This window comes from Geotrypetes seraphini, chromosome 3, assembly GCF_902459505.1.
Source record: "Geotrypetes seraphini chromosome 3, aGeoSer1.1, whole genome shotgun sequence".
NCBI classification, from domain to species: Eukaryota; Metazoa; Chordata; class Amphibia; order Gymnophiona; family Dermophiidae; genus Geotrypetes; species Geotrypetes seraphini.
The window spans coordinates 209,919,298-209,945,937 of record NC_047086.1 but is presented as its reverse complement, the minus strand read 5'-3'; the positions used below and the strand labels follow the sequence as shown (position 1 = coordinate 209,945,937).

Genomic DNA, 26,640 nt, shown 5'->3' with positions numbered 1-26,640 from the left:
GACCTCATTACAACTTAAGGTCATAAAGTTCTTGAAAAAATTTTTCACAGACTGTTAAAAAAACAGTGAGATCCTATAGTATCTCACTTACTGGATCGCCAATCAGTTTTAGATACAGAGCTAATTAAACAAGTTTATTATTAAGAACAATGAACATAAACATTAAAAAGATAGACAGGCAAAAAAAACCCCAACAAACACATTTCACACAAATACTAACTACTGCTTTACATTAACTTGTTTCCAGAGTTAGATCCTGTGTTCTCCTTTGAGATCATGAGAGGCAGAGACAAAATCACTGTTAGATCTTCCTGTCAGCTGTTTCTCTCCACAACAGTAACTCTCTCAGTCTGTTCTCTCTCTTTTCAAAAGGTCTTTTTAACTGACCCTTTTCAACTGTTAGGTGAATATCAGACATTAACTCTTTCACTTCTGACATCAGAGAATGACTATAGAATGCAGTACCATATGACTACCACCAGCTGGGGCACTTAACATCTGTAAAAAACGGAGATCAATAAACAAAAGGATTAACTGGACAGAAGAGCCTCATGCCCTTTTAAATCATGCTGACCAGGCCAAATCCACATACACATCTCCATCGTTATTCGCGGGGGATAGGGGCAGAGCTGGACCGCGAATAGGGAAATACCGTGAATACCCGGCTCTGACCCACCCCCGCCTCCCTCCCACCTTACCTAGTGGTCTAGCGGGCTTTCGGGGCAGGAGCGATCTTTCTACGCTCCTGCCCCTTGCAGATCACCAATAGGAAATGACTGCTGTGAGTTCCCATAGTCTCTCGAGAGCGTAGGAAGATCGCTCCTGCCCCGAAAGCCCGCTAGACGGGGGGGAAGTGTATTCAGTGGCACATATTCAGATTCAGTTAGGGATGGGAAGATCCAGGGATGGAGTTAGGCCAGAACCTAAATAATAAGCCAAACCCAAGGTCCTGAAAACAACATCTAATAGCTGTTTAAATACAATACGCTGAAAAGAATCACCAATATTGAGGACTCTTGTAGGATCTCTTATGGCACAGTTCAGAACCTGAAACAGACTATCACTTAGGGTTCCTTTTACTAAGGTGCACTAGCGGTTTTAGCACGCTACAATACCACACGCGCTAAACGCTAATGCCTCCATAGGGCTTGCGTTAGTATTTTTCATTTAGCGCATGGTTAGAGTGCACTAATCTTTAGCGTGCGCTAAAAATGCTAGCGCACCTTAGTAAAAGGAGCCCTTAGCTTTCATTTAAAAAGGCTTTAAACCATGCTGCCAGTGTACCCTTAATCCCTAGGATATTCAGCTGTTTTAAAAGCTATATGTGATGTAAAATCCCTCTTTTCTTACATCTATCTTCATGTGATGAAGCTACTAAGTAGCAGATTTAAAACAAACCGGAGAAAATAGTTCTTCACACAATGTGTAGTTAAACTCTGGAATTTGTTGTCAGAAAATGTGGTGAAAACAGTTAGCTTAGCGGGGTTTTAAAAAGGCTTGGAGAATTTCCTAAAAGAGAAGTCCATAGGCCTTTATTGAGATGGCTTGGGGAAATCCACTGCTTATTCCTAGGATAGGCAGCATAAAATCTGTTTTGCTACATGGGATCTAACTAGGTACTTGGAACCTGGGTTGGCCACTGTTGAAAACAGGATACTGGGCTTAATGGACATTCTGCCTATCCCAGTATGGCAATTCTTATGTTCTTAAGGATGTCTACACTATAATTCCTCGGAAGCCTGCCTGAGCAGGATCTAGGTATGCTGAGTTAAAAACGAAGCCACATTGTAACAACATGTCCCAATTGGGAAGTTCAGTTGGCAAGATTGGCTAGCTGCCTCAGGCAGCTAAAATGTGGTTGCAGAATAACAGGCTGATGCAATATCAAATAAAACAAAGGCCTTATGGGTTAATGGGTATCTTTTAACACTAGATAGTCAATTTGATTTAATAATTCTGTGGTTCCTATTCATTTTAAGATTCAAGTATTGACTGTAATTTCACATAATGAGCAGTCTCTATAATCACATGTCAATTACACCATTAAATTGGCCTTTTCCTATTTAAGACAAGTTCAGAGTTACTCATTAAGACTGGATCACAATCATTTGAAGCTTTCACACTCTGTGTCCTTTCTTTCACTCATTACAGCTTCTATGCCAATGCACTGATCTGCTCACTGCTTCACAGGAGGCAAGCCTAAGAGGAGAAAAGCCAAGTGTTTCTACTAGAACTTCCCCCTCTGTATTCACGAATTCCATATCTACGGATTCGCTTATTCGCAGTTTTTGATCAAAAAATACATTTTCATTTTTCAGGCTATTTTAAGCCCTGTAAGCCCCCACCCCCTTAAGCCTTACCTGGTGGTCTAGCGGGTTTTCAGGGCAAGAGCGATCTTCCCATGCTCCTGCCCCGTGCAGATCGCTCACAGGAAATGGCTCGAGAGACTACGGGAGCTCAAGGCAGCCATTTCCTGTGAGCGATCTGCACAGGGCAGGAGCGTAGGAAGATCGCTCCTGCCTCGAAAATCTGTTAGACTACCAGGTAAGGCTTAAGGGGGGGGTGCTTATAGGGCTTAAAATAGCCGGGGGAAGCGGGGCTTAGGGGTAGAACTGGCCCAAATATTATTTGCAGTTTTTTAAAATTCGCAGGCCGGCTCTGCCCCAAACCCCTGCGAATATGGAGGGGGAAGTGAAACCTGAGCACACTTTCCTACCGCTGACTAATCTTAATTCATGAGAACTAGTCGGCACTGAGGAGCAGGATTTAAGTAGCTCTGTTGAGAAGCACTTTTCAAAAGCAACAGAAATTGAGGAGGAAGAGTTAAGCAGAAGAAAGAGCCCTATGTGTCTCAGATACCGCCCCAGGCATGGCACCCCTCCTCCTCTCCACCCCCCAGCGCCCCTCCGTGCTGCGCATGTGCACCCCTTGCCTTCCCACGTACCATTTTTACTTCCCTGGTGCGAGGTTGCTGCCTGCGTCGGCATCACCACTCTCTCTGATGCCACTTCTGGGACCCGCACCTAGGAAGTGATATCAAAAACCGAGCTTACACCAGCATGGGCATGCTGCTTAAGTCAGAGAAGTTAAAAAGGTATGGGGAAAAGGAAGGGGGCATGCGGCAGGGGGAGGCAGGAAAGAGGGTGGGGGAGGTGTGCCACCCCTCTGGGCTCCGCTCACCCTTACTATGCCACTGCATCAATGGTTGGCTGGGGAGCCCATCTTGATGGCCTTCATACCCAAGAATCCTACTAGAGCTTTGAGCAATCTGCAATGCTCCTCAATCAATTAGTGCTCATCCACACAGACAATGAAGTTGCCATGTACTACATAAATAAACATGGTACGGGATCTCATCACCTTTGCCAAGAGGCAATCCAAATATGGTCTTGGGCGATTCCTCAAAACATTTTTCTACAAGAAGTCTACCTAGCAGGGAAATAGAATGTCTTGGCCGACAACTTGAGCAGACTCCTGCAGCCTCACAAATGATCACTCAGCTCCAAAGCCCTGCATCAGATCTTTGCTGACTGGAGGACCCCAGAGATAGATCTCTTTGCTTCCCCCCACAACCTTCCACTTTTCTGTTCCAGACTTTACGATCCCAATCATCTAGAGAACAAATTCCCGCCAATACCAACATTAATATCTGGGTTTATGAGGCCAACTATCTCTGTTATGGTTAAGTACAATATTCACAAAAAACAGGGAGGAATGGAGGGAAGTATAGTACAAAAATTCAAAAATATCACTCCAAAACAAAAGCACCACACAAGCCAAGAAAGTTAGCTTATTACTTAAGTAAAAGAGAAGAAAAGCCTCGGTGTTCAGTGGTTTGAACCATTAATCATTCTCGGCTATTTTTTGCTCCCACCTGCTAACTTTAAACTTGTGCAAAAGTTTTTTGCCTATGATGCTTTGGTGGAAGAGTGTGGGTACACCTTTCCGTTTGTCTGAGGCTTTTCTTTCGCTTAAGTAATAAGCTAGCTTTCTTGGCTTGTGTGGTGCTTTTGTTTTGGAGTGATATTTTTGAATTTTTATAAGTACAATATTCCCCATACTAAGTGGGGAGAGTGTGGCACAGTGGTTAAAGCTCCGACCTCAGCACCCTGAGGTTGTGGGTTCAAACCCACGCTGCTCCTTGTGACCCTGGGCAAGTCACTCAATCCCCCCATTGCCCCAGGTACATTAGATAGACTGTGAGCCCGCCGGGACAGAGAGGTAAAACTGCTTGAGTACCTGAATAAATGCATGTAAAACCGTTCTGAACTCCCCTGGGAGAACGGTATAGAAAATTAAATAAATAAATAAATAAGTGATATACCAGAATGATTGTTTAAAGAAATAATTGAGGTATTTAATATAAGGAGGAGGAATTAATTCATGTAAAGTCCATCTACTATTGGATAGGGTGATTAGTCGGTGACATTTTTTTGTGAAGGGAATTTTAAGTACAATATTCAACACTTAACCATGTAACCAGCACCACATATACAGTATATATGAGGTCCGATTTGGCCACTTAACTTAGGCAGTTAAGTATTGAATATTGGCCCTGGACCTCTCACAAAATAACCGGCTTTCATTTTAGCTATCTGTGGTGATATTCAGAGGCACACAAGCAATTTAAGTGGCCAGTTAAATTGCTTTGAATATTGACCCCATAACTTTTAAACATCCAAGTTTTATGTTTAAAGTTAAATAGCAGCCTCACCCTTGACTATTGACTCTCAGAGCGCTATGATGGTCCCTCTTTACAACCATTGCTGGCATTTTATATGACACTGTTTGGTTGGTGACTGAGCACTTTATAAATTTAATTCACAAGTTAGAATGTTTATAGTATTTAATATATTTTATTTGAATAATTAGACTTGTGGAGTTACAGGTTTTTTGCATTCATTAATAATGAAACATCTCCATTAACAGCTGAAAAATGTGTGACTATATCCATGTATGGGTGTCCATGTGCGTATATCTCTGTTGAGGCTGTTGTATTACTCACTAGAGTTTCACACTTCTTTGCTAGCGCTGCAATCTCCCATTGAGTACCAAAGGCGAGAGAGCAAGTCAAACAGCCTGGGGCGAATAACCAGCAGCCAGACCACGATGACTGCTTTCTCCAGCATGAGACCTCATTCCTCCGCTTCCATGGATAGGAACAAGGTGTCAAGCCTGAAGCACTACAATGCATCTCTGCCCTCCCTCTATTTGCCCAGTCCGAAAAGGCTAGACAACAGACTACATGCAAATCAGGTAAAGCCCTCTAGCTAAATGAGACCTTGTTCTATCTATGGCCTTGCATATAAGGTCCTGTCTCCAATGGTGACAGGAGAGGACCCCAGCAGTGTCCAAAAAAGGAGATCCATTCCTTGTGGCTCCTTGTTCCTCCTTTACTGAAACAAAACTGAACATGTTGTTCTGTTAAAACCTAGGCTAGCTAAACCCATTCATTATAATCTGGAGCCATCTGATGGCTCAGTAGGGTCCATCAAAATGCATGTGATCTCATTCCAAACTCTATTAAGCTCTGTTAACCAGTACAAGCATTTTAGGGAAAGTTTTCAAACTGATTTACCATATGTAAATGGTGTTTACTCATTGAATAAGTAAACTAAACTAAACCTTAGGTTTATATACCGCACCATCTCCACAGTCGTAGAGCTCGGCACGGTTTACAGGAATTGAGATGAAAAAGGACCCTTGAAAATTGTCCCCACAAGGTGTCATTATAATAAGCTGTAATAGACTTCAGTGCACCATTTGCTAACACATATACAGAATAAAGGCTATACTGATGCAGTAAACTAATGGCATGTATCATGGCGTTAAAAAATGTACACTGATAGACAAGGCAGCACACACTGCCAGAATAACCATGCTACTGTTTTCTGCATCATGCAGAAGAGGGGTTTTTGTTCCATCCGTGTTTGAGCCAATCTCCATTTATTACTGAATACTGAACAGGGACTGGCTCATGTGCTGACTGGGGTACAAAGAAGAAAAGATTTCCCCCTTTTTTGACCAGAGAGCCTCCAAAGTTGCAGTACTCTTGTTGACCAACAGCAACCAGCAGCATCTTCTTTGTATGTCACTATCATGAAAAATGGTGGCATTTGACCCACTAGCAGTAGGTCAGAATGTAGCGCTTAAGGTCAGCTTGATAAATAAAGAAATGCTTCTTTATTTGGCAGGCTGACCCCTAGCAGTATGTTCTGACACTAAGGGTCAGGTATAGCCACTTTTCAGAATGGCACCAGAGGCAGAAGCAAGTGGACATTGCTCCTGCCTTCTGGCCAAAAGGTGGATTGGAGGAGAGAGGGTATGTTCAGGCCCCACATGAGCCACCAGGGATTGTACATATATTTGGGAGGGACTTTGAAACACACACAGCCTACCAGGGATGTTTTTCAACCAAGATTATCTGAAGTGTGGAGTGTTGCACTTCACACTAGATGACCATTTTGCTTCTGCACTAGAATTTTTGTTAGCGCTCGGGGCGGTGGTAAAGATTTAGCACTAAAGCAGGTGTGAAAAACTGTGCCAAAATTTAGTATGGTTTTTGACATCAGGAGCATTTTCTGATTTGGTGGATTTGCATGCCAGCCAAACTACCTGTTAGTACAGTGGGTTCTGCAAAGGAAAAAGTCTTACTACATCAGAAGTAAGACTAGCACGGCACAATCAGAAGGAAACTGCCACTCCAAAGGGCAGAACACCATATTATCAGTCCTCTCCCACCCCCTCTCCCGGTGCAAGAAAAAAGGTGATGCTGGGGACTATATGAATGTGCGAAGTATTTATATATACCTTCTCCCCCACCCAATGTACTTCCTGGCAGAGAATTTGTTTCTACCTGCAGTCCCTACCAGGGGAACAGGTCCAAAGTTCTGAAAGGACTTTCCCTTTGAAAATGAGCATGAAGGCCCATGAGTGCAAAATATCTGCAGGACCACAGGCTTTGCATGGAGATTGATAATTGGCTTCTTTCTGCTTCTGCATTCCAGAGCACCATCAAAGTGATTTGTTGCTCTGGAAATTGGAAAGCATGATGCAGACACCTAGTCAGATGTGAAATGAACTGCATGTGACAGGAACCCACAACCTGTAAAACTTGAACTGGATTGAACTAAAACTAGTAATCACTAATTAGCTGTTCCCCAGAATTAAATGGGAATTACTTACAGTGGGCACAGTTTGTTTCATCCCCATGTGTTTTGTTCCCTTTTTGTCCTCAGAACCACTCAGCACAGACCCAGAGCATCAGCCCTGATGTCATCCTGAGCCCCCAAGCCCTGACCCCTACTCACATACACATCAACTTCCCCAGCAGTCCAGAGAAGATGCAGCCTACACAGTTTTCCAGTGGAATCACACAAAGCAAAACCATGGTCAAAGTGAGTGTAACAGCATCCGCACTGAAGCCCTCCAGCTCCATATCATGGACTGGGGATGGGGTGAGCCCTGATTCAGCTTCAATGACTAGAAATATATTTCTAATTTCCCAGATGCCTAAATGCTTTTGTTTCTGGGCTCCGTCATCTGCAAACAGGTGGCACCCCTCCCCTTGCAGTGCATGCTGGGATGCACTAGCAGAGTCTGTCTACCATATAAAGAATGCACTTTGTCTACTACTTATTATGAGGCAGATGCAAAAAGGTACCATGAGCTACCAATTTATCTGCTCGTTAATGACCACTGAAAGGGCTTCTGCGCTGTTGTGGTAAACAGCAAAAGATAAAACAATGAGGCAATAAGCAAACAGTATATTAAAACACATGCTAAACAGCTGATCAAATTACTGTGCAGTATATAGATTTGTGCACTTCTACCACAGGGTCTCAATCCAGAAATCTATCACCAGGTCTGAGGCTGATGTAGAACCCTTGCAGTTGGCATTAGCCCCACTCCTGTCCAATCGGCTGAAATTACCTGACCCAGTTGCCTCTCCTTACCCCCCTTCACCCCCACAACATAAATATATATATATATATATAAATATTTCCCAGTGGCATATCCCCTTCCTCCCTATAAAAACTGTTTCCCTGATGTGTAGTAGCACACTTCCTCTACCTCCCACCCAAACAAAACTTTTTTTAAAGTCCTTTTTGTCAAGTAGCATTCACCTGACCCTCTTTCCAAAGCCTCCTGAACTCAAATACCTTGGAAAGGGTGGCCCTGCCCCTCATGGTGCATCCTGAGATGCACTGGCGGGGGGGAGGCAGTCTGCCATATAGAGAGAAATTTCCTGGAAGCAGGAGTGAGGGGGCATTGTTCCTGCCTCCTTAAAGATCTTTGGGCCTTGGGGTTTTGAAAGGGGGTCAGGAATACCAGGAATATTTTTTAAGTTATGGATATGTTGTGGGGGAGGGTGGGAGAGGGATGCCACTAAGAGAAACAGGTACTGGTTGGAGGGTAGAAGGGAGGTTGACTGGTCCCAGAGCCGGTCCTGGTCCCCTTGGGGTTGGGAGTCCACTTTAATACTGGGGATGCAGAGAGCCAGGCAGAAGGGAATCAGGGCCAGTGTAGACCCTGGGTATCTTTTTAAAAAATTTTTTTAATGTTAGCCTTTCTGTCAGTGCTTGAGCCAATCACAGTTCAGGCACTGACAAAAAGGTGACATTTAGCAATGAGCTGTGGATTAGTGCCGCAATTTTAACCCTGCAGTAATTTGCATGCTTGTTGATTACTGCAGCAGTATTTTTGTGGGAATCCCACATGTGGTCAGCTCTGCTTTCTGTATCGACCCCTATGCTACTGTGTCATTGAATTTTTCTCACATCAGGGGAAAAAGCAAGCCCAGCTGGGAATGGAGCTAAATTTACCTTTCCCTCCCTCTCTCTTTTTTTGTGTGTGTTTTGCCAAGCAGAAACCAAGTGAAGGCAGTTGTGAATCACCAGACTCTTTCGGGATATCTGGGACCTTCCTGGAGGATGAAAACAGCCCTCTCCCTACTGCCAGACTTGCCAAACTGGATGAAGATGAACTGTAAAGCCCCGACTGGATTTCTCACTGGAGACAAGAAAAAGAATTAGGTGGAAAAGATGTTAGCGGAGGAGGAGAAAGGTCATGTGGAACAGTTCTAGCCACAAAACCTGCAGCCATCCTTCTGGCCATCTTCTGCCTCGGCAACTGTTTGCCTCACAAGGGCAGTAAAAGAGGGCTATTGCTCTGCTCTGTTTTATTCATTTTGTTGTCCTTCAATGTAAGTAAGCACAGCGGACAAGTGAAAAGTGACACCGCCATTGGAGAAAAAGCCATTTACAGTAAGGGCACTTTTGTGCTGCTTTCTGCCTCCTTTCCCAGGTGGAGGATGCCTGAGGTTTCTGAGAACCCCCCAACCGTGACTGTATTTGAAGCAGTGCTGAGGTATTTCACCCCCCACCAGTGCTATTATTTAGGGAGTGGGGCTGAAAGTCTTATCGCCTTTTCTCTGCACACCTGAGGACTTTGCCAGTCAAGGTCTACACAATGGCTCTTCTTTTTCCTATACATAAATGTCTGTAGCTTTTTATCCTGCAGCTGTCTGATGCAAGAGGACCGATGAGTTCCCATCTGCCAGAGGGCCCAGATATATTCCCCCAACACAGCAAATAATGCAGTGCTCCTTTCAGCGGAGGCAGGAACAGACTCTTAAGAGGCAGTTAGAGACTTTCAGGGGGTGACTGTAGTCAGCCTCCCAGGGGATGTCTTTCTGTGGTGAATACAGTGTTAGAAGATCCTCCCCTGCTGATGATAGCTCTTGCATCTTTCTGAGGAATCTCTGTATGATCTGTTCCTTTCTCTGATCTATTCTGCTTCACATCTCTGTGTTTTTTTAAATGACTGGTCTCTGTTTCTCTTTATTGTTTAAGATTTATCCCTCTTCTCTCTTCTTTTCAGTTTTGTTTTACGTTTCTCTTGTAATCTCTCTCCTGCCTTCTCTTTTCCATTTCCATATCTGATCTCTTTCTTGCTTTGATTTTTCCGTTTGTCCGTTCTTTTCTCATCCTACATCTCTTCATTTACATTATATTCTATTCCCTATTCCACTCTGTTTAAATTTGCAGTGTCAACACCTGCTATGAATGAGGTGTGGAGGGGGAGAACAGACACTGCAGAAGTGGGAACTGGTAGGCAGTGGAATAACAGCTGCTAATTTTACAGAAACAGTCCCTGCAGACTTTTTTTTCGGAAATAAGCAGCTCAGACTGCTTCCTTCTGACACGCACAGTTTCTTTTGAATTCAGAAACTTTTGAAGTTGCAGTAGGATCAGTTGGGACTGCTGAAACAATCCCACCTTGGAGGATGATTGGCAAAAACACTGCCAATTGGCACTTTGAAAGAATGGTGGTATCCCTGTGTGGTGTTTCAAAGAACCATCTGTAAGCATCAGCACTTGTTCATTTACCAATGAAAAAGGCACCTTGGGGGGGGGGGGGGGTTCAATTTTTTTAAGCAGTAGTTCCTTCCCACAGGGCTGCTGTTAGACATGCTGAGGCCCAGGGCAGAAATTAGGGAAGGGGCACCCAAAGCCCACTGGCGGACTGTGCTGCCTTCAGCATCAGGCAGGCTTGGGAGCCACTGTTAGGGTTGCCAGAATTCCTCTGTTAAAAAAGAGGATGCCTGGCCCCATTCCACCTCCAGCTCTGCCCTTTTCCGCCCCAGCCCCGCTCCCACATGAACCTCCCCGAGATCAGGACCGCATTTGGAGCGCATGCACGGACATCGACGTGGCCCTGAGGTCGGGGACTTCCAAAACCCTAACAAACTGCAGGGTTTTGGAAATCCTTCCAGGCACCCAGGTACAGTCCTTTAAAAAGAGGACATGTTTGGGTTTTCTCAGATTTCTGGTAACCCTACCCACTGTGGCCCAGTTTTTCAACCCCCTAACACCGGCCTTGGGTTCCCAGCTCTGTGCTGGAGGTACACCTAACCAGTCAGGTTTTCAGGGCATCTTTAACAAATATGTATGAGGTTGATTTGTATATACTGGGTCTCCCAGCTCTGTAGATATATCTCATCCATGTTCACTGTACGTCTCCTCTAAACTAGACCCACGAGGTATACCTCCAGGAATGGGCTGAGAACGATTGCTTTTAAATAGCTAAGCCCTCCCTCCTCCCAATGCCCGACATCATATGCTGTAAGGCAGTATTGACGGATGGGATCCGGTGTGTGCAATGTCTTTGGCGACTACAAGATATGGCTACTATGAGGCCTGCCAGGAGATCACAAGGATGCAGCCTCACAAAGTGCATGTGGGCTCAGTATATTTTTTTTCTTTCCTCTCATTTCCCCTACATCGTTCCTGGGAATGGGTGAATGCATCATGCCCTTATATATGCATGTTAATTTGTCATGTCTTTTATGAGCTCTCCTGCTCCTTTAAGAACTCTGCCATATTATCCTATCAAATGGAAGTTTCTCAGGGGGGGAGGGGGGAAGAATGGGGTGAAGAAGAAAGCATCAAATTTCAATTCTTGTTTACTAGTAAAGCTTTTGGAATATCAAAACAGGAAGCAAGGTGTGGACTCTCCTTTCAGAAAACAGGACAAAGTTCTGTATCAATATCCGCTGATCTGGGGTCTTGCAGGCTGTATTGGGCAAACCCAGGGTGCAAAGAAACCTGGTTTTGCCTGCACTACCTTTAGGTTTCTCATTTCATTATTGCTAAGAAAACCAGGAATGACACGTCTCAAGGATTTAATGATTCCGCCTATTATTGATAACCTGTAGTTAGGGTTACCATATGGGTCCAGAAAAAGGAGGACGGATTGAGGCATTCAGGTTTTATTTCCATTGAAAGCAAAAACCCAGATGTCTCAATCTGTCCTTTTTATGGACAATGCATAAACAAGACTCCTAAACATGTATTTTCTAATGATTGTCTCTTAAATGTTTAAATTTAGGATGTGATCTCCTTCACATACACTCAGAATAGCACTTTTATTTACACTTTTCCACTATTCCATACACAGTGATTGGGTGATGGGTTTGACTATAGGAGCTTTGGCTCTTGGCCGAATTACACAATTCTGAGTGTATGTGAAGGAGATCACATTATAAATTTAAACGTTTATGAGACGATCATTAGAAAATACATGCTTAGGAGTCTTATTTTTGCATTGTCATATTTAGTCAATTTGACTTCTTTTTTGTTCAATATTTTTGAAACAAGCTCCCCTACCCCACCTATTGTGACTAAGTCTGCTCCCTTTTATGGAACTAGATGGTAAAAGGTACCAGATTTCTTCTTGGAAAAAAAGAGGACACATGGCTACACTCTGTCCTGCCCCAAGCCCTTCCCCCACACAAACCTCGTCTCTTCTTCCCCGAGTCTGGACTGCATCTGCAGGGCCTCCGAGCATGAGGCCCCGAGCTCAGGGCCTTCCAGAACCCTGACAAACTCTGGGTTTTGAAAGTCCGTCCAAGCACCCACAGTCCTCTAAAAAGTCCGGGGATTCCCAGACATCTGGTAACTGTAACCCTACCTGCATAAATTCCAGTTTTGTGGATGCAGTAGATGCCTGAATACGCCCAGTCCTGAGCAACCCCTTCACTATGTTAATTTGTCTTTGGCTTCTATGCCATGAGGTACCTTCATTTCAGCAGAAACTATGGATTATCAAAACAAATTATAAGGTCACCTGCTCTATTCTTCAATATAACCAGCCTCATATAGTGTAGACAGCAGTGCTCAGAACCATTCAGATGGTAAAGGAAGATCACAACGGAGTGAAATCCCCGAGGGTAGTGTCTTCAATGTTCAATCATTGCACTTCAAAATTTAAATTGGTGAAAACTCTAATTGTTGGAAATATGAAACAATGCAAAAAATTGCTATGCACTCATCTTTGCGGTCTGAATCTTCCAGATTCTGACGCGTTTCGCCAGACCAGGCTTCCTCAGAGAACCCACACGTAAAGTGCTTCCAAATTTATGTGACCTAAAACATAAAAAGTTAAATAGAGTGAACCAACCTGAAGAAATATGTTAAGTAAAAACTTTTAAAACACTCACGACACTCCTGAAGGTTATCTAATGTTCTTCCCTACTTGCTGTGTCTCATACTGCCTACTCGCAAGCAGCTTGCTTATATCCCCAAAGTACCGGAAGTGATGCAAACCTCATCACGAGCAGCAGAGATGAGGGTGCGTTTTGAAGAAAAAGGATATCCCGCAGGAGTGATCAAGTGAGGGTACAAATGGGCTTTATACACCCAGAGGGAGTTGTTATTACAACCGTCTCCCAGATCGGGAGATTCAGCTCCAGTATGTGTGTTACCCTACACTTGCCACACTTTTAAAATCAAACGCATTATCAAGCATAACTGGAACGTTTTACAGCTTCACAATGTTTTCAAGCATATTCTTAGATTTGCATTTTCTCAGTCAAAAAATCTGAAGGAAATACCATATCTTACTATCAGTCTACAATGAATTCCGCAAATCACAGTCTCCGCGGTCATGATAAGTGTGGGCACTGCGCAATATGTGACCATGTTATGATAACTGATGTAACTCATCCTCATTTGCACATTTTCCATCAATTGCATCAGTATACTACCTGTGACACCATTGGCGTGATATACCTTATTAAGTGTCCATGTGACCTGTTTTATATAGGCCACACGAAACGGGCCATCAAAGTAAGGATTATGGAGCACTTAAGCAAGATACGACGAGAGGAACTCACTGCTCCTCTAGTTCAACATTGGAGGGAAGCTGGTCATTCGGAGCACGATCTACAATTTGTAATATTAGAAGTCCCGGTCATGTACCGCGAGGGTAACCTGAAAATCAGGCTGTGGAAGAAAGAACAATCTTGGATATTTAAATGGCAGACAGCAGAGCCTCATGGGCTCAACCGCGAGGTAGAATGGTAGGCGTTCCTTCATCAATGAGGTTTGCATCACTTCCGGTACTTTGGGGATATAAGCAAGCTGCTTGCGAGTAGGCAGTATGAGACACAGCAAGTAGGGAAGAACATTAAGTAACCTTCAGGAGTGTCGTGAGTGTTTTAAAAGTTTTTACTTAACATATTTCTTCAGGTTGGTTCACTCTATTTAACTTTTTAATGTTTTAGGTCACATAAATTTGGAAGCACTTTACGTGTGGGTTCTCTGAGGAAGCCTGGTCTGGCGAAACGCGTCAGAATCTGGAAGATTCAGACCACAAAGATGAGTACATAGCAATTTTTTTGCATTGTTTCATATTTTCAACAATTAGAGCTTTCACCAATTTAAATTTTGAAGTGCAATGATTGAACATTGAAGACACTACCCTCGGGGGTTTCACCCCGTTGTGATCTTCCTTTACCATCTGAATGGTTCTGAGCACTGCTGTCTACACTATATGAGGTTGGTTATATTGAAGAATAGAGCGGGTGACCTTATAATTTATATTTATTCTATGTATCATCCACATGGTTAGCATTATCACAAATTTACAGTTTTGGGTATCCTACCTTTTTTAAAACAGCAAAATAGTTGTCTTGTGTATAAAAAACACTGTCCCTTACATGCATTTGAACAAGACAACCAAAAACATCTGCCTGGAACAGGCACTGAGATAATATTGCAGTACCCTCTAGTGTGCAGACTGTGGAACTGTTGGAGTTTCTAATGACAGTATGGTCTCTCCATAAAAGTGTTTGGAAAGCAGTGTTTTTAACTAATAACCTTTTCTTCCTTTTTTTTTTGTTTTTTTTTAACAAATCTTTATTAAATTTCCAAACTACCATTGTGCAAACAAACAATTTCAATATACATAATATTACACGAAATGCACATTAAACTTATAGACATTAATGCACAACTATTCCTCCCCCCCAAATAATCATAAAAAGTACATACCTACAGGAAACCATCCATATATTCCCCGAATGAAATTCCAATGCAAAACCCTCCCCCCTCCCACCCACCCTGGATGTGTATGCTTAAGGATCAATAAAATAAAATCAGTTATCATTCCTTACAGAACTTAGTCAATGGTTCCCAAACATCCATAAATTTCTTATACCGTCCCTGTTGTATGGCATCGAACGTTCCATTTTAAAAGTATAACAGAGAGATTCCCACCAGAAAGTGTGATTTAACCTAACCCAGTTCTTCAAATTCTTCAAAATGAGTTGTATGGCAACCCCTGTCATTATAAAGAGAAGTTTATTATTTTGAGCTGATATTTGACTTTTATCTCTCATTAACGTACAGAACAGGATGGTATCATACGTCAATGCCACTGGATTTTCTAATATGTTGTTCACTTGATCCCAAATGGATCTCCAAAATTTAAGTATCAAGGGACAATAATATAGTAAATGATCCAAAGTCTCAGCTTCAAGATGACAATGCCAGCATCTATTAGATTTTGAACTATCTAATTTCTGTAAATGAACTGTGGTCCAAAATGCTCTATGTTATTAAAAAAAAAAACATGTTTGTCTCATAGATGCTGACACCGTACACTTCATCCTCCAAGTCCATATTTGTGGCCATTGAGACACAGTAATCTGATGCTTTATCTCAATGCTCCAAATGTCATGAAGACCAGTCTTTGGTTTCTTATTTAAAAATCCAGATATTAATTTATACCACTGAGCGGCCTGGTGTCCCAGGAAGTCTGCCTGAAAAAATAAGACCGGCAGACTATACTGATTTTTAAGATATTTTCAATCAGGGAACCCCCCTGAATGGCCTGCTTCAACTGCATCCATCTATAATTTTGGGATTTAGCAAGACCAAATGTATGTTGCAGTCGTGAAAAATCAAGAAGTTTACCATCTGACATTACATCGTCCAAAGTACGTATGCCTGCCTTCATCTAATGCTTCCAAATGACCTTAAACCTGCCAATTTGAATCTTGGAGTTCAGCCATAGGGACTGACAAGTGGATTTATGTACCAGAATGGGTGTTAAATTATTGACACACTTTAATGTCTTCTATGTGTCCATCAAAATTCTATTGTCCTTATATAACCTTGGAAACTTGATACTCAAAACATGACATAACCTAAGTGGAGACAGGAGCTGCCATTCCAACCACAACCAATCAGGAAGAGTTTCCATGAGCTCAGGGAGGATCCAGTACATACCCTGTACATACACTCTCCATTTCTACCATCTGCCTCCAAACCATCCTCCAGGAGAGTCTGTTTCAGACACTGCCCAGTCCTCCCTTCTTCAGGTGGTTTAATCCCTTCTCCTGCTGAATGCCATTGAGGAAGTTCCCCTCTCTCAGCAGGGGCAGGGATTTTACTCCTGCTACTTCTTGATTCCCAAAAAGATGGGAGGACTGCATTCCATTTTGGATCTCAGAGCTCTCAACAAATTTCTAGTCAAAGAGAAATTCCGTATGCTCTCTGGCTCTTCTTTATCCTCTGCTGGACCGCAATGACTGGCTATGCTCTCTGGATCTCAAGGAAGCCTACACTCATATCCTAATTCATCAGGCTTCCTGACAATATCTCCGCTTCAAAGTCAATCAGCGACATTATCAGTTTAATATTGTGGCCTAGCTTTGTCCCCCAGAGTCTTCACCAAGTGTCTCATTGTAGTCGCTGCTTATCTTCGATCACAGTCTGCAAGTCTTCCCTTACTTGGATGACTGGCTGATCAAAGCTCCGTCATCCCAACTGGTGGCTCTGCACACAGCTTGGACTATATCCTTCCTTCAACTTCTGGGATTCGAAGTCAATTCCCAAAATCCCATTTGCTCCCGACTCAACGTCTACAATTCATCGGAGCGATCCTGGACACGACTCCGATGAGAGCTTTTCTCCCTCCAGATCGCATGCAATCTATTCTTCGCCTATGTCAACGGATATTCCAAATCCAAACTCGGTGAGAAATATGATGATTCTTCTCTGTCACATGGCTTCCAAGGTCCATGTGACACCCTTGGCACGACTGCATATGCGCATTCCTCAGTGAACCCTGGTTTCCCAATGGTCTCAAGCGACAGATCAACTATCTCTTCTGCAGTCGCTTCAATGGTGGCTGACCTCCTCCAATCTATCCAGAGGTCTCCTCTTCCATTTACCTCATCATCATCAAGTACTAACAACAGATGCGTCTCCATATGCATGGGGAGCTCACATGGGATGCCTACAAACACAAGGTCTCTGGTCTCACAGGGAACAACAGTTTCACATCAATCTCCTAGAACTGCGAGTGATGTATTATGCTTTCAAAGCTTTCCAGCATCGTCTATGCCCTCAAGTCCTCCTCCTTCGCACAATCAAGTAGTAGTGTACTACATAAACAAGCAAGGTGGCACAGGCTCTCTCCGGTTATGTCAAGAAGCTCAAAACATCTGGACTTGGGCAACTGCTCGCAACCTCTTCTTGAAGGCTGTCTAAATTCAAGGGGAGAAGAATTCCCTAGCAGACAACCTCAGCAGAATTTTTCAGCCTCACGAATGGACTCTCAACTCTGCAGCTCTTCATCCAATCTTTGCTCAATGGGACACTCTTCAAGTGGACTTACTCACAAGTTGCCCCAGTTTTGCTCCAGACTTTACTCTCCTCACCGTCGGGAAGCGGATGCGTTTCTCCTGGACTGGTCGGGTCTCTTCCTGTATGCATTCCCTCCAACTCCTCTCATGTTGAAAACTCTATTCAAACTCAAACAGGAAGCAGCCACCATGATACTTATAGCTCCTTGGTGGCCCAGGCAATATTGGTTCTCCTTTCTATTTTAACTCAACAGCAGGGAACCAATTCCTCTTCCCATATTTCCTACTCATCCTCTGGTTTTCCAGGTTCATGAAGGGTCTTTTCAGTGTGAAGCCACCTCTCAAACCTCCTTCTGTGGTTTGGGACCTTAATGTGGTTCTTGCAAGGTTGATGAAACCACCATTTGAGCCATTGACTACAGTTTACCTCAAATTTCTCACCTGTAAAGTTGCCTTCCTCAAGTTTCTTCCTAAGGTTATCACTGAATACCATCTCAATCAGTCTATTGTTCTACCAGTATTTTTTCCTAAGCCTCATTCTCACCCGGGAGAAATGACATTGCACACTTTGGACTGTAAACGTGCTTTGGCATACTATATTAACCGCACAAAACCACATCGAAAATCACCTCAACTGTTCTTTTCTTTTGACCCAAACAGGATGGGATCTCCTGTTTCCAAGAGAATGATTTCTAACTGGTTAGCAGGATGTTTATCGTTCTACTATGCTCAGGCTGGACTGTCATTGGAAAGCCATGTCACAGCTCATAAAGTCTGAGCAATGGCAGCTTCTGTTGCTTTCCTCAAATCTACTCCTATTGAGGAAATCTGTAAAGCTGCCAAGTCAGTTCATACTTTCACTTCTCACTATTGTCTGGAATTTTTTTCCAGATGAGATGGGCACTTTGGCCAGTCTATATTACAGCATTTATTTTCTTAAGGCCAACTTCCCACCTTCCCAGTATTGTCAGCTTTCAGGTCACTCATGTGTGAGAATATGCTGCCTGCTTGTTCAGGGATAAAGCACAGTTACTTACCGTATGATGGAAACGAAGTGAGATGAGATTTTGTGCCGAGAGGCTAAACATTTCAGAGAGCACCTCATGATTCGCCTCCATCAATGTTTCAGGGGGCAAGAATGGATATAGTGTCAAACCTGAAAATAATGAAATGCATCAGAACTAGGTAAAACATAAATATCTTGCAATTGTGCAAACATATATAGAATACCATCATCATCAAATAACTGAAAAATAAATTAGAGACCCTTAGTTTTCCAAGATCTGATTGCTTGACATTGCATACCCGGTGTAAAATAACCCGTTTCCCTGAATAGGTAATTTAGGAGAAGATTTGGAGGAAATGTGAAAAATGTGGCACACCCACAGGCCGGGGTAAAAAATGAGGTATGCAGAAATAAATTTACGAAGGCTTGGTGGTGTGACATGTAACAGAGCACTAAAATTAATGGAGTGAAGTAATTAATTTTCCACTGGAGTAGCCGAAAAATGGGAAGTGCCTCTGAACCAGTCGTTAATATGGAGCATTTGACAAGCCATGGCATACCATTTTATATTTAGCAAACCATAACCCCCCTCTCTCTCGTGGTATACAGGATCGGGCATAAAAATCCCACCCCATAAAAATCTCTGTATCCCTGCTATTAGTTTTATCTCGATGCGAGCAAGCAATAGTGGGAGCACCTGAAAGCGGTACAACCAGCTTGGGAAGAGTACCATGTTGTAAAGGGCCACCCTACCCAAAATAGAGGAAATGACGCCCAGATATGCATCATAGTTAATGTGGAACACAAAAGTGCATCAAAATTCTGTGCATGTAACTGAGACAAGTCTTTAGGAAATACGACCCCCAGGTACTTCAAAGATGTGGTAGCCCAAGAAAATGGAAACTCCCCCACCCAGGAATCCTGCAATGCTGCTGGTATGGCCAACACTATAGATTTTTGCCTATTCAAAGTAAATCCAGAGTAAAAATGGAATTCATCCAAGGCATTCAATAAGTACTGCATAGAATACTGCAGGTCAGTCAACACAAAAAGCAAGTCATCAGCGAAAGCCATAACCTTTATGGAATAGTCAGAAACAGTCAAGCTCAATATATCAGAGTCACAACAAATTGTACATAAAAACAGTTCCAAATAAAGCAAAAATAACAAGGTGGACAGCAGACAACCCTGTCTAATACCCCTCTCAATTGAAAAAAGAGCCATACAAATATCATTAACCAACAGGCGAGCTACCGGTGCCTGCAACGCATTAAGATACCAACCACCCAGGCCCACATGTTTCAAAACCCCCAAAAGATATGGCCAGTCTACCTAGTCAAATGCCCGAGCCGCATCCAGACTCAAAATCAAAGTGAGAATAGAACAATAGGTAGCGTGCGCCATGGCTATTAATACCTTCCTAACATTCATCACCGACTGTCTCCCATGGACAAAGCCTACCTGGTCAGCTCCAATCAAGTGGGGTAGGTAGGTAGACAAACAATTAGCTAGAATTTTTGCCAAAATTTTGAGGTTGACGTTTAACAGGGAGATAGGCCGATATGAATCCGGTAGAGTTTCATCTTTGCCCGGCTTCAGAATCAACGTGATAAGAGCTTCGTTTGTGCCTTCCACCTACCCCACGTGTTCAACTATAGTGGAATAATACACCGCCAACGAATTTCCCAGTTGGGGATCTAATAATTTATAAAATTTGGCCGTATAGCCATCCGGCCCGGGCGCTGAGTAATTACATTGTGCTTGGTTGGCTTGTTGAATTTCCCTGGGTGTCAGCAGCGAATTCAGAAATTCCACCGCCTCCTCGGACAGCACTGGAAACCCAGAGTCCTCCAGATAATCTGTTAATGATGGACCCAATTCCTGAGATCTTGCTCTATAAAATTGTTGCAAATGAGTGTAAAAGAGGTTTGCTATTCGCCTCCCATCCACCAAGCCTGATATATAGCGAGATCCCATGGCTTGCTTCATAAGTTGGGCTAGGAGCTTCCCCGTTCTATTGCCATGGTGGTAATATTTATATTTATAATAAAACAGCAGGTGTTTTTTTTTTCATGCGCTCATGAATTAGAATGTTAAGCGCTGCCTCCGTAGCCGTCAAAGCTTCTCGATGAGCTGGGGATGGAGAGGACACATATTGCTGTTTAGCAATTCGAAGCTTCCTTTCTAGAGTAATAATACCCCGAGAAATCCGGTGATTGAGCGCTGTCACATAGGCTATACAATCCCCCCGCAACACCACCTTAGCAGCATTCCAAAACAACTCTGGGTCTACTAAATGTTTATTGGCATAATAATCCTCCCACCTGCCCTGCAGATATTCCTGGAAGTGTGCATCCGCAAAAAGGTATCCCGGAAAGCGCCAGCATTGTTTGCCTCATACTCCAAAGCCAATATTAATAGCGACCCATATTAAAGAATGATCTGATATAATAGAAGGACCAATCTCCGCCCCATCAATGCGCGTGAATTCTGCACTTGATGAAAGTATATAGTCTATTCTGGAATAAGTACCGTGGCACACAATCTGTGAGTATAATCTCGAACCTGTGGGTGATAGAGCCACCAGGGGTCCATTAAATGCAAGGAAGATCATAAAGAGGGAATACCTTTAGCGCCTGCCCCAGACTGCAATGTCCCTAAGACCAAGCAATCGAGCATCACGTCCAACACTTGATTAAAATCATCTGCTAAAAACAAGGGCTCATCTGCATGATCTAACAATAAATGAGTAATATGTTCAAAAAAAGCGTGGTCATAGACATTAGGAGCGTAAATGTTAAGAATAGTACAAGTGCCGATGCTTAATCGCAACCAGTGGATCTTGCGCCAACACAGAAGCCTGATGGGGTAGTGATTTGCAAATTAATATCGCCACTCCTGCACGCTTGGTAGGTGAGGAAGCTGCAAAGATCGCGCCCACCTAAGTTTTGTAAAGTTTCTGATGTTCTACTGGTGATAAACTAGTCTCCTGTATGCAGGCAATGTCAGCTTTAAACCTATTTAGTTGAGCTAATAATTTAGTACGTTTAATCAGCGAGGTTATGCCTGAAACGTTCCAAGATATCAACTTCAAGGTATCAGCCCCACTCATTTAAAAGGAAGAATAAACAAAGAACATTTATAGTAAAGTCCTGGGTGCCCAGTCCCACCCCGGACTCCATCATCTGTGCACATCCCAAAGCAGCAGCAGAAACGATATCATATGCCATCAAATAAGTTAACAAAAAATGTAGGATTAACTTTAAAATGTTCATAAAACTTGTGATACCCCCTCTCCCTCCCCAACACCCACCCTTCCCCCAATCCTTCTAACCCAGTTACCCAGAAACAACACATCTCAACCCTCAATTCAGGGAAGATATGTGGTCATGAATCCGATGCCACTCCAGGCCCCAGGTCAAAAACAAGATTGCAAAACCTTGTATCACCCATAACATGTAGTACAGTACTGAAGAGGACCATAATTGAAACAATTCCCTGAAAGCTCTATACTCATCTGCACAAGCCTCGAACCGAGCAAGAGGAAGCAGCAGCACAGGCTCCTGTCCCTCCTGTTACTTGGCAGAAGGAAGAAGAAGGTAGATGCCTATAAAAAGGAGGAAAAACAGTTCTTATAAAATGCAAGTAACTTTATGAACACAGTTTTAAGATAGCAACAGAAGCATGAAATAGAAAATAGTGAAATGTAACAATGAACCAGAAGATGGCGTCAACCTCTAAGTTAACATCTCCCTGTGTTAGGACTAAATTGTTATGAGAATATTATATGAATTTTGGGATACCAGGGGGAAAGTAAGATAGATGTAAGTCAAGGAAAATTTTCTGTCTGAGATGGCTGAAAAGCTTATGTGGTAAGCCTGGTTGTTGATTTTTTTGGTTTTAAGAATGACAGTCACCTTTGATTGTTATTCAGTTATTTTTCCAGATCACACTATTTGACTTAGAACCCCATTCAGAATATGTTCAAGAAGAGCTAAGGCATAGCCGACAAGAGATACATGGGGATGGGTCAACATGACATTGTCCCCTAAAAGATCTGGTACCTGAGGAAATGGCTGATGGCCTGTATTGAGCTGGACCAATAAGAATAGGGGGTATGCAGGAGTAGAGCAGACTAGGTGTGAGAGCTTTCTCCCCTCACCCCCCTCCAGGAAGAATGCATCATCAACTTGCCTTAGGAAACAGGAACATGAAATTTTGGGGATTTTCCATTCAAATAGATGTATGGTTTAAGATTTATAAGGCCCTGTGTTAGGGGATAGGTGAACCTCCCTTCTCTCCTTCCTGGGAGCAAGCTGCTGTGTAGTTTGAAGGCCAATCTAAGAGAGATACTTGGGTAATATATTTTTCTGTCTAATTTAATTTTATATCTACAGGTACCAAATATAAGATGTGAGGAACTTGTGTTGTTCTTGAAATATATGGATACATATTAATACAATAATGGAGGAAAGAAGCTTAACAGAACTTGGATATTTATTCAGGCTGTTCTGAAACATACGGCCTCTTTTACAAAGCCGCACTAGCAGCTGCCCTATGCAAATGGCCCCGAAGCCCATAGAGATTTAAAGGGCTTCAGGGCTGTTGCCGCGCGGCTGCTGCTAGCACGGCTTTGTAAAAGAGGCCAATAGTTATATGCTATCCAGTTATACATTAACCATTTATAACAAACTAGTGTTTAAGCCCGTTACATTAACGGGTGCTAGAATAGATTAGTCTTATGCAGTATGGCTATTCTTCTTATGTCTTACCCCCTCTATTCAGGCTCCCATTTCCCCTTTTACCTTCCCTATTTCCACCTTTTTTCACCAACTTAAAAATCTGTCCCCTTTCTCTGTCCTTCACCTCCACAGAACTCCCTCTTCATTCCCCCTTCACTTATTCTTCCAGCTCCTATCTTCAGCCCCTTTCTCTCATATGCCCCCTTTTGTAGCCCCCTTCTCCCATCTCCTCTTCATCCCCAGCTCCCTTCTCTCACACATTCCTTTATAGCCCCCAAACCCAACCCCCTTCTCATACCTACTCTTCCAGCCCTCAGTTCTAGGCCCAGTCTCAGAGGAGCCTCCGCCGCATCTTTGAACTTGCAATACATTAAGGGAGCAGTGGTGCGCGAGTGTGTTCTTACAGGGAATGATGGCGGCGGCGGCGGCGGCTATTAGAAGAGGAAAAAGTTGCTGTTAACAGCAGCAGGGCTCGTTCAGTCTCTCGCCCCATCAGGATCTGTTTGAGCTTTAGCACGGACCTAACAGGCCAAGCCCCCAGCAGTGTAACTTCCCGGCGACTCCTCTCACGATCGCCACCTTCTCCGACGCAGGAGCGGCTCGTGAAAGGAGCCGCTGCAGCATCCTTGAAGTTTAAAAAAATAACTTCGGCTCGGCTCCGTGCTCGGCCGCCGCAACCTGCAGCCACCGCAGCCTACAGCCACCACGGCCGAAATCGCCTCTCTCGCCTTAACCGCAGCCGGCAATGCTGGTGGGGATGGAGGGTTTGTAAGGTTCAGCGACGGCGGTGGTGCTGTGGGGGGTTTGAAAAGCCGTTGGTTGTGAAGTATGCCGCCTGCATACTTCATGGCCGACGGCTTTTCAAGACTTTAAAAACTTAGCTGCTCCTACTGTTTGCCATGGCGGGAGAGAGAGATTGGCGCACATGCGCACTCCTACCTGAGCTGCCCTACAGCTCACAGAAAACGGACGCACGCGATAGGAGTGCGCATGCGTGGCCTAGCGTTTTATTATATATTAGATTAGATTAGATTTCTCTCTGTAGTTTCATTAAATCCATTCCTTACAAAAAACCTCTTTAATTTCAAGCTGCGCTTTGGGGAGGGGGGGGCGTTGTTCCTTCTGGTGAGAACATAGCTTAAGACAGGGGTTGAACAGATTAAGGGACACAAACCCTAACACCTTTTCTTTCTGGTATATACAAAACTTTCTATTGCTAATGTCCTACACTTGTGAAGGACAGTTCTATAAAGGGCTGTCACAGAGGAGCACACTTATATAGCAGCATCAAAAAATAATGCTGTATTCTATAAGGGGCATTTAGACAAGTACAGACTAAATGAATATACTGTAACAAATGGAAGTGTTCAGATGCAGTGGGGCATCCAGTGATCAGCGCACTCTTTCATACTGATGTCACAGGTGCAGGGAAACTCACAATATGGCTGCAAAAATTATGGATCAAAAACAGAGATAGCTCTGCACAGACAGCAACAAATCCAAAATTAGAAGCAGAGTGCGTCTGGTCTTCAAATGAACCACACTTTAATAGCAACCAGTAGTAAAACACATATAAAAATCATCTGGCTCATCGTTCGACTCGACACGGGCCGTGTTTCGGCTAAAAAGCCTGCATCAGGAGTCCTAAAACATGTGGAGGGGCATAATCGAAAGGGACGTCCAAGTCCGTTTACGTCCATATTGCAATTCGCCTAAAGTTAAAAAGAATCCAAGACACATTTTCGAAAGATACGTCCAACTTTTTTTTACTTTCGAAAATCGTCTAATTATACGTCCTGCCGATCTGATCGTCCAAGCCACTAAATCGTCTATCTTTATACCACATTTCTGTCCAAGTCCAAAACGCCTAGAACAAGCCCTGTTGGACGTGGGAGGGGTCTGCAAAGTGATGGACTGCACACCCAGACATGCCACCTAAATAGTGGGGTACCTTACAGGGCACCACTGTGAACTTCACAAAAAGGGTGCCATGGCTTCTCCTCACTACAGCTCCCTTATAGGTGATGGTGAGCCCCCCAAACCACCTCCGGAATCCCCTAGACCCACTTATCTACCACCCCAATAGCCCATATGGCTGTAGGAGCCTCTTATATGCCAGTAAAAAAGGGTAGTTCACATGTTTCAGTATCAATGCAGTGATTGCAGGAGCTTATGGGCATGGGTCCTCCTCTCTATGGGTCCCTAACCCACCCCCAAGACGACTTAAGCTGCCTCTGGGCTAGACGACTAGGCTTTCCTATGCTAGGCGGCCAGGTGATGATGGTCTGGAGGCTGAAATTTTAAGTTGTGAATAAAATTTTTATGGGGGGGGATTGGTGATCACTGGGGTAGTGTGTGGGGGTCTATGTTATGTGTTTGCAGTGTTTATCTGGTGAGTTTCGGTGGTTTTTTGTGACTTAGACCATGACTAAGTCCAAGTTTTGTCTAGGCTCTGTTGTTAAACTTTCGGTTATACATGCTGTACAACTAAGTCTAAGCCGGCCCAACTCCCGCCCTCGACACGCCTCGCTAAATGCCCCATTTAGCTTTGGACGTTGAACGGCATTATGAAGGCCTAGGTTGTTTTTAAATACGTCCAAAACCCGGTTTTATTATCAGTGCTTGGATGTTTTTGAGAAATGTTCGTCCAAGTGCCGACTTAGGCTGGTTTTTAGGCATTTTTCTCTTTTGATTATGAGCCCCATAATATTTAGATGTATCACATAACATATATTGAACAGATATTAAAAACAGAATGAACATACAATATTTGTAATAAAGCATAGGAAATAATAAAATAATAGACATAAACATTAAAAAAAATGTTTGCAATAAAATAATAAACATACTTGTGAGTGACAGACCAGATAAAGCACAGTTACTTACCGTAACAGGTGTTATCCAGGGACAGCAGGCAGATATTCTTAACACATGGGTGACGTCACCGACGGAGCCCTCGGTACGGACCTTTTTAACTAGAAGTTTCTAGTTGGCCGCACCGCGCGTGCGCGAGTGCCTTCCCGCCCGACGGAGGAGTGCGTGGTCCCCAGTTAGTATAAGCCAGCTAAGAAGCCAACCCGGGGAGGTGGGTGGGACTTAAGAATATCTGCCTGCTGTCCCTGGATAACACCTGTTACGGTAAGTAACTGTGCTTTATCCCAGGACAAGCAGGCAGCATATTCTTAACACATGGGTGACCTCCAAGCTAACAAGAGGGAGGTGGGATGGTTGGCCATTAGGAAAATAAATTTTGTAACACAGATTGGCCGAAGTGTCCATCCCGTCTGGAGAACGCATCCAGACAGTAGTGAGTAGTGAATGTGTGAACTGAGGACCAAGTGGCCGCCTTGCAGATTTCCTCGATGGGCGTGGAGCGGAGGAAAGCTACAGAAGCGGCCATAGCTCGGACCCTGTGGGCCGTGACAGTTCCTTCCAGTGAGAGACCGGCCCGAGCG

At 43.6% G+C, this 26,640-nt stretch overlaps 1 protein-coding gene and 1 long non-coding RNA gene across 4 annotated transcripts in view; one reads left to right on the top strand and one right to left on the bottom strand.

The window, feature by feature from the left end:
• Positions 1–11,502, top strand: part of ARHGEF25 (Rho guanine nucleotide exchange factor 25) — a 380,835-nt gene extending 369,333 nt beyond the window's left edge. For all 3 annotated transcript variants that reach the window (XM_033937480.1, XM_033937482.1, XM_033937481.1), the window contains 3 exons: positions 5,030–5,256; positions 7,239–7,397; positions 8,870–11,502. In XM_033937480.1, the coding sequence (XP_033793371.1) occupies positions 5,030–5,256; positions 7,239–7,397; positions 8,870–8,992 (509 nt within the window). In that variant the 3' untranslated portion in view covers positions 8,993–11,502. The remainder of the gene's footprint in view (positions 1–5,029; positions 5,257–7,238; positions 7,398–8,869) is intronic.
• On the bottom strand, positions 120–21,653 carry LOC117357143. The gene is made up of 2 exons (XR_004538773.1): positions 18,475–21,653; positions 120–498 (listed from the first exon to the last, which is right to left on the bottom strand). It is a non-coding gene; the product is annotated as an uncharacterized LOC117357143 (long non-coding RNA).
• Between the last annotated feature and the right edge of the window lie 4,987 nt (positions 21,654–26,640).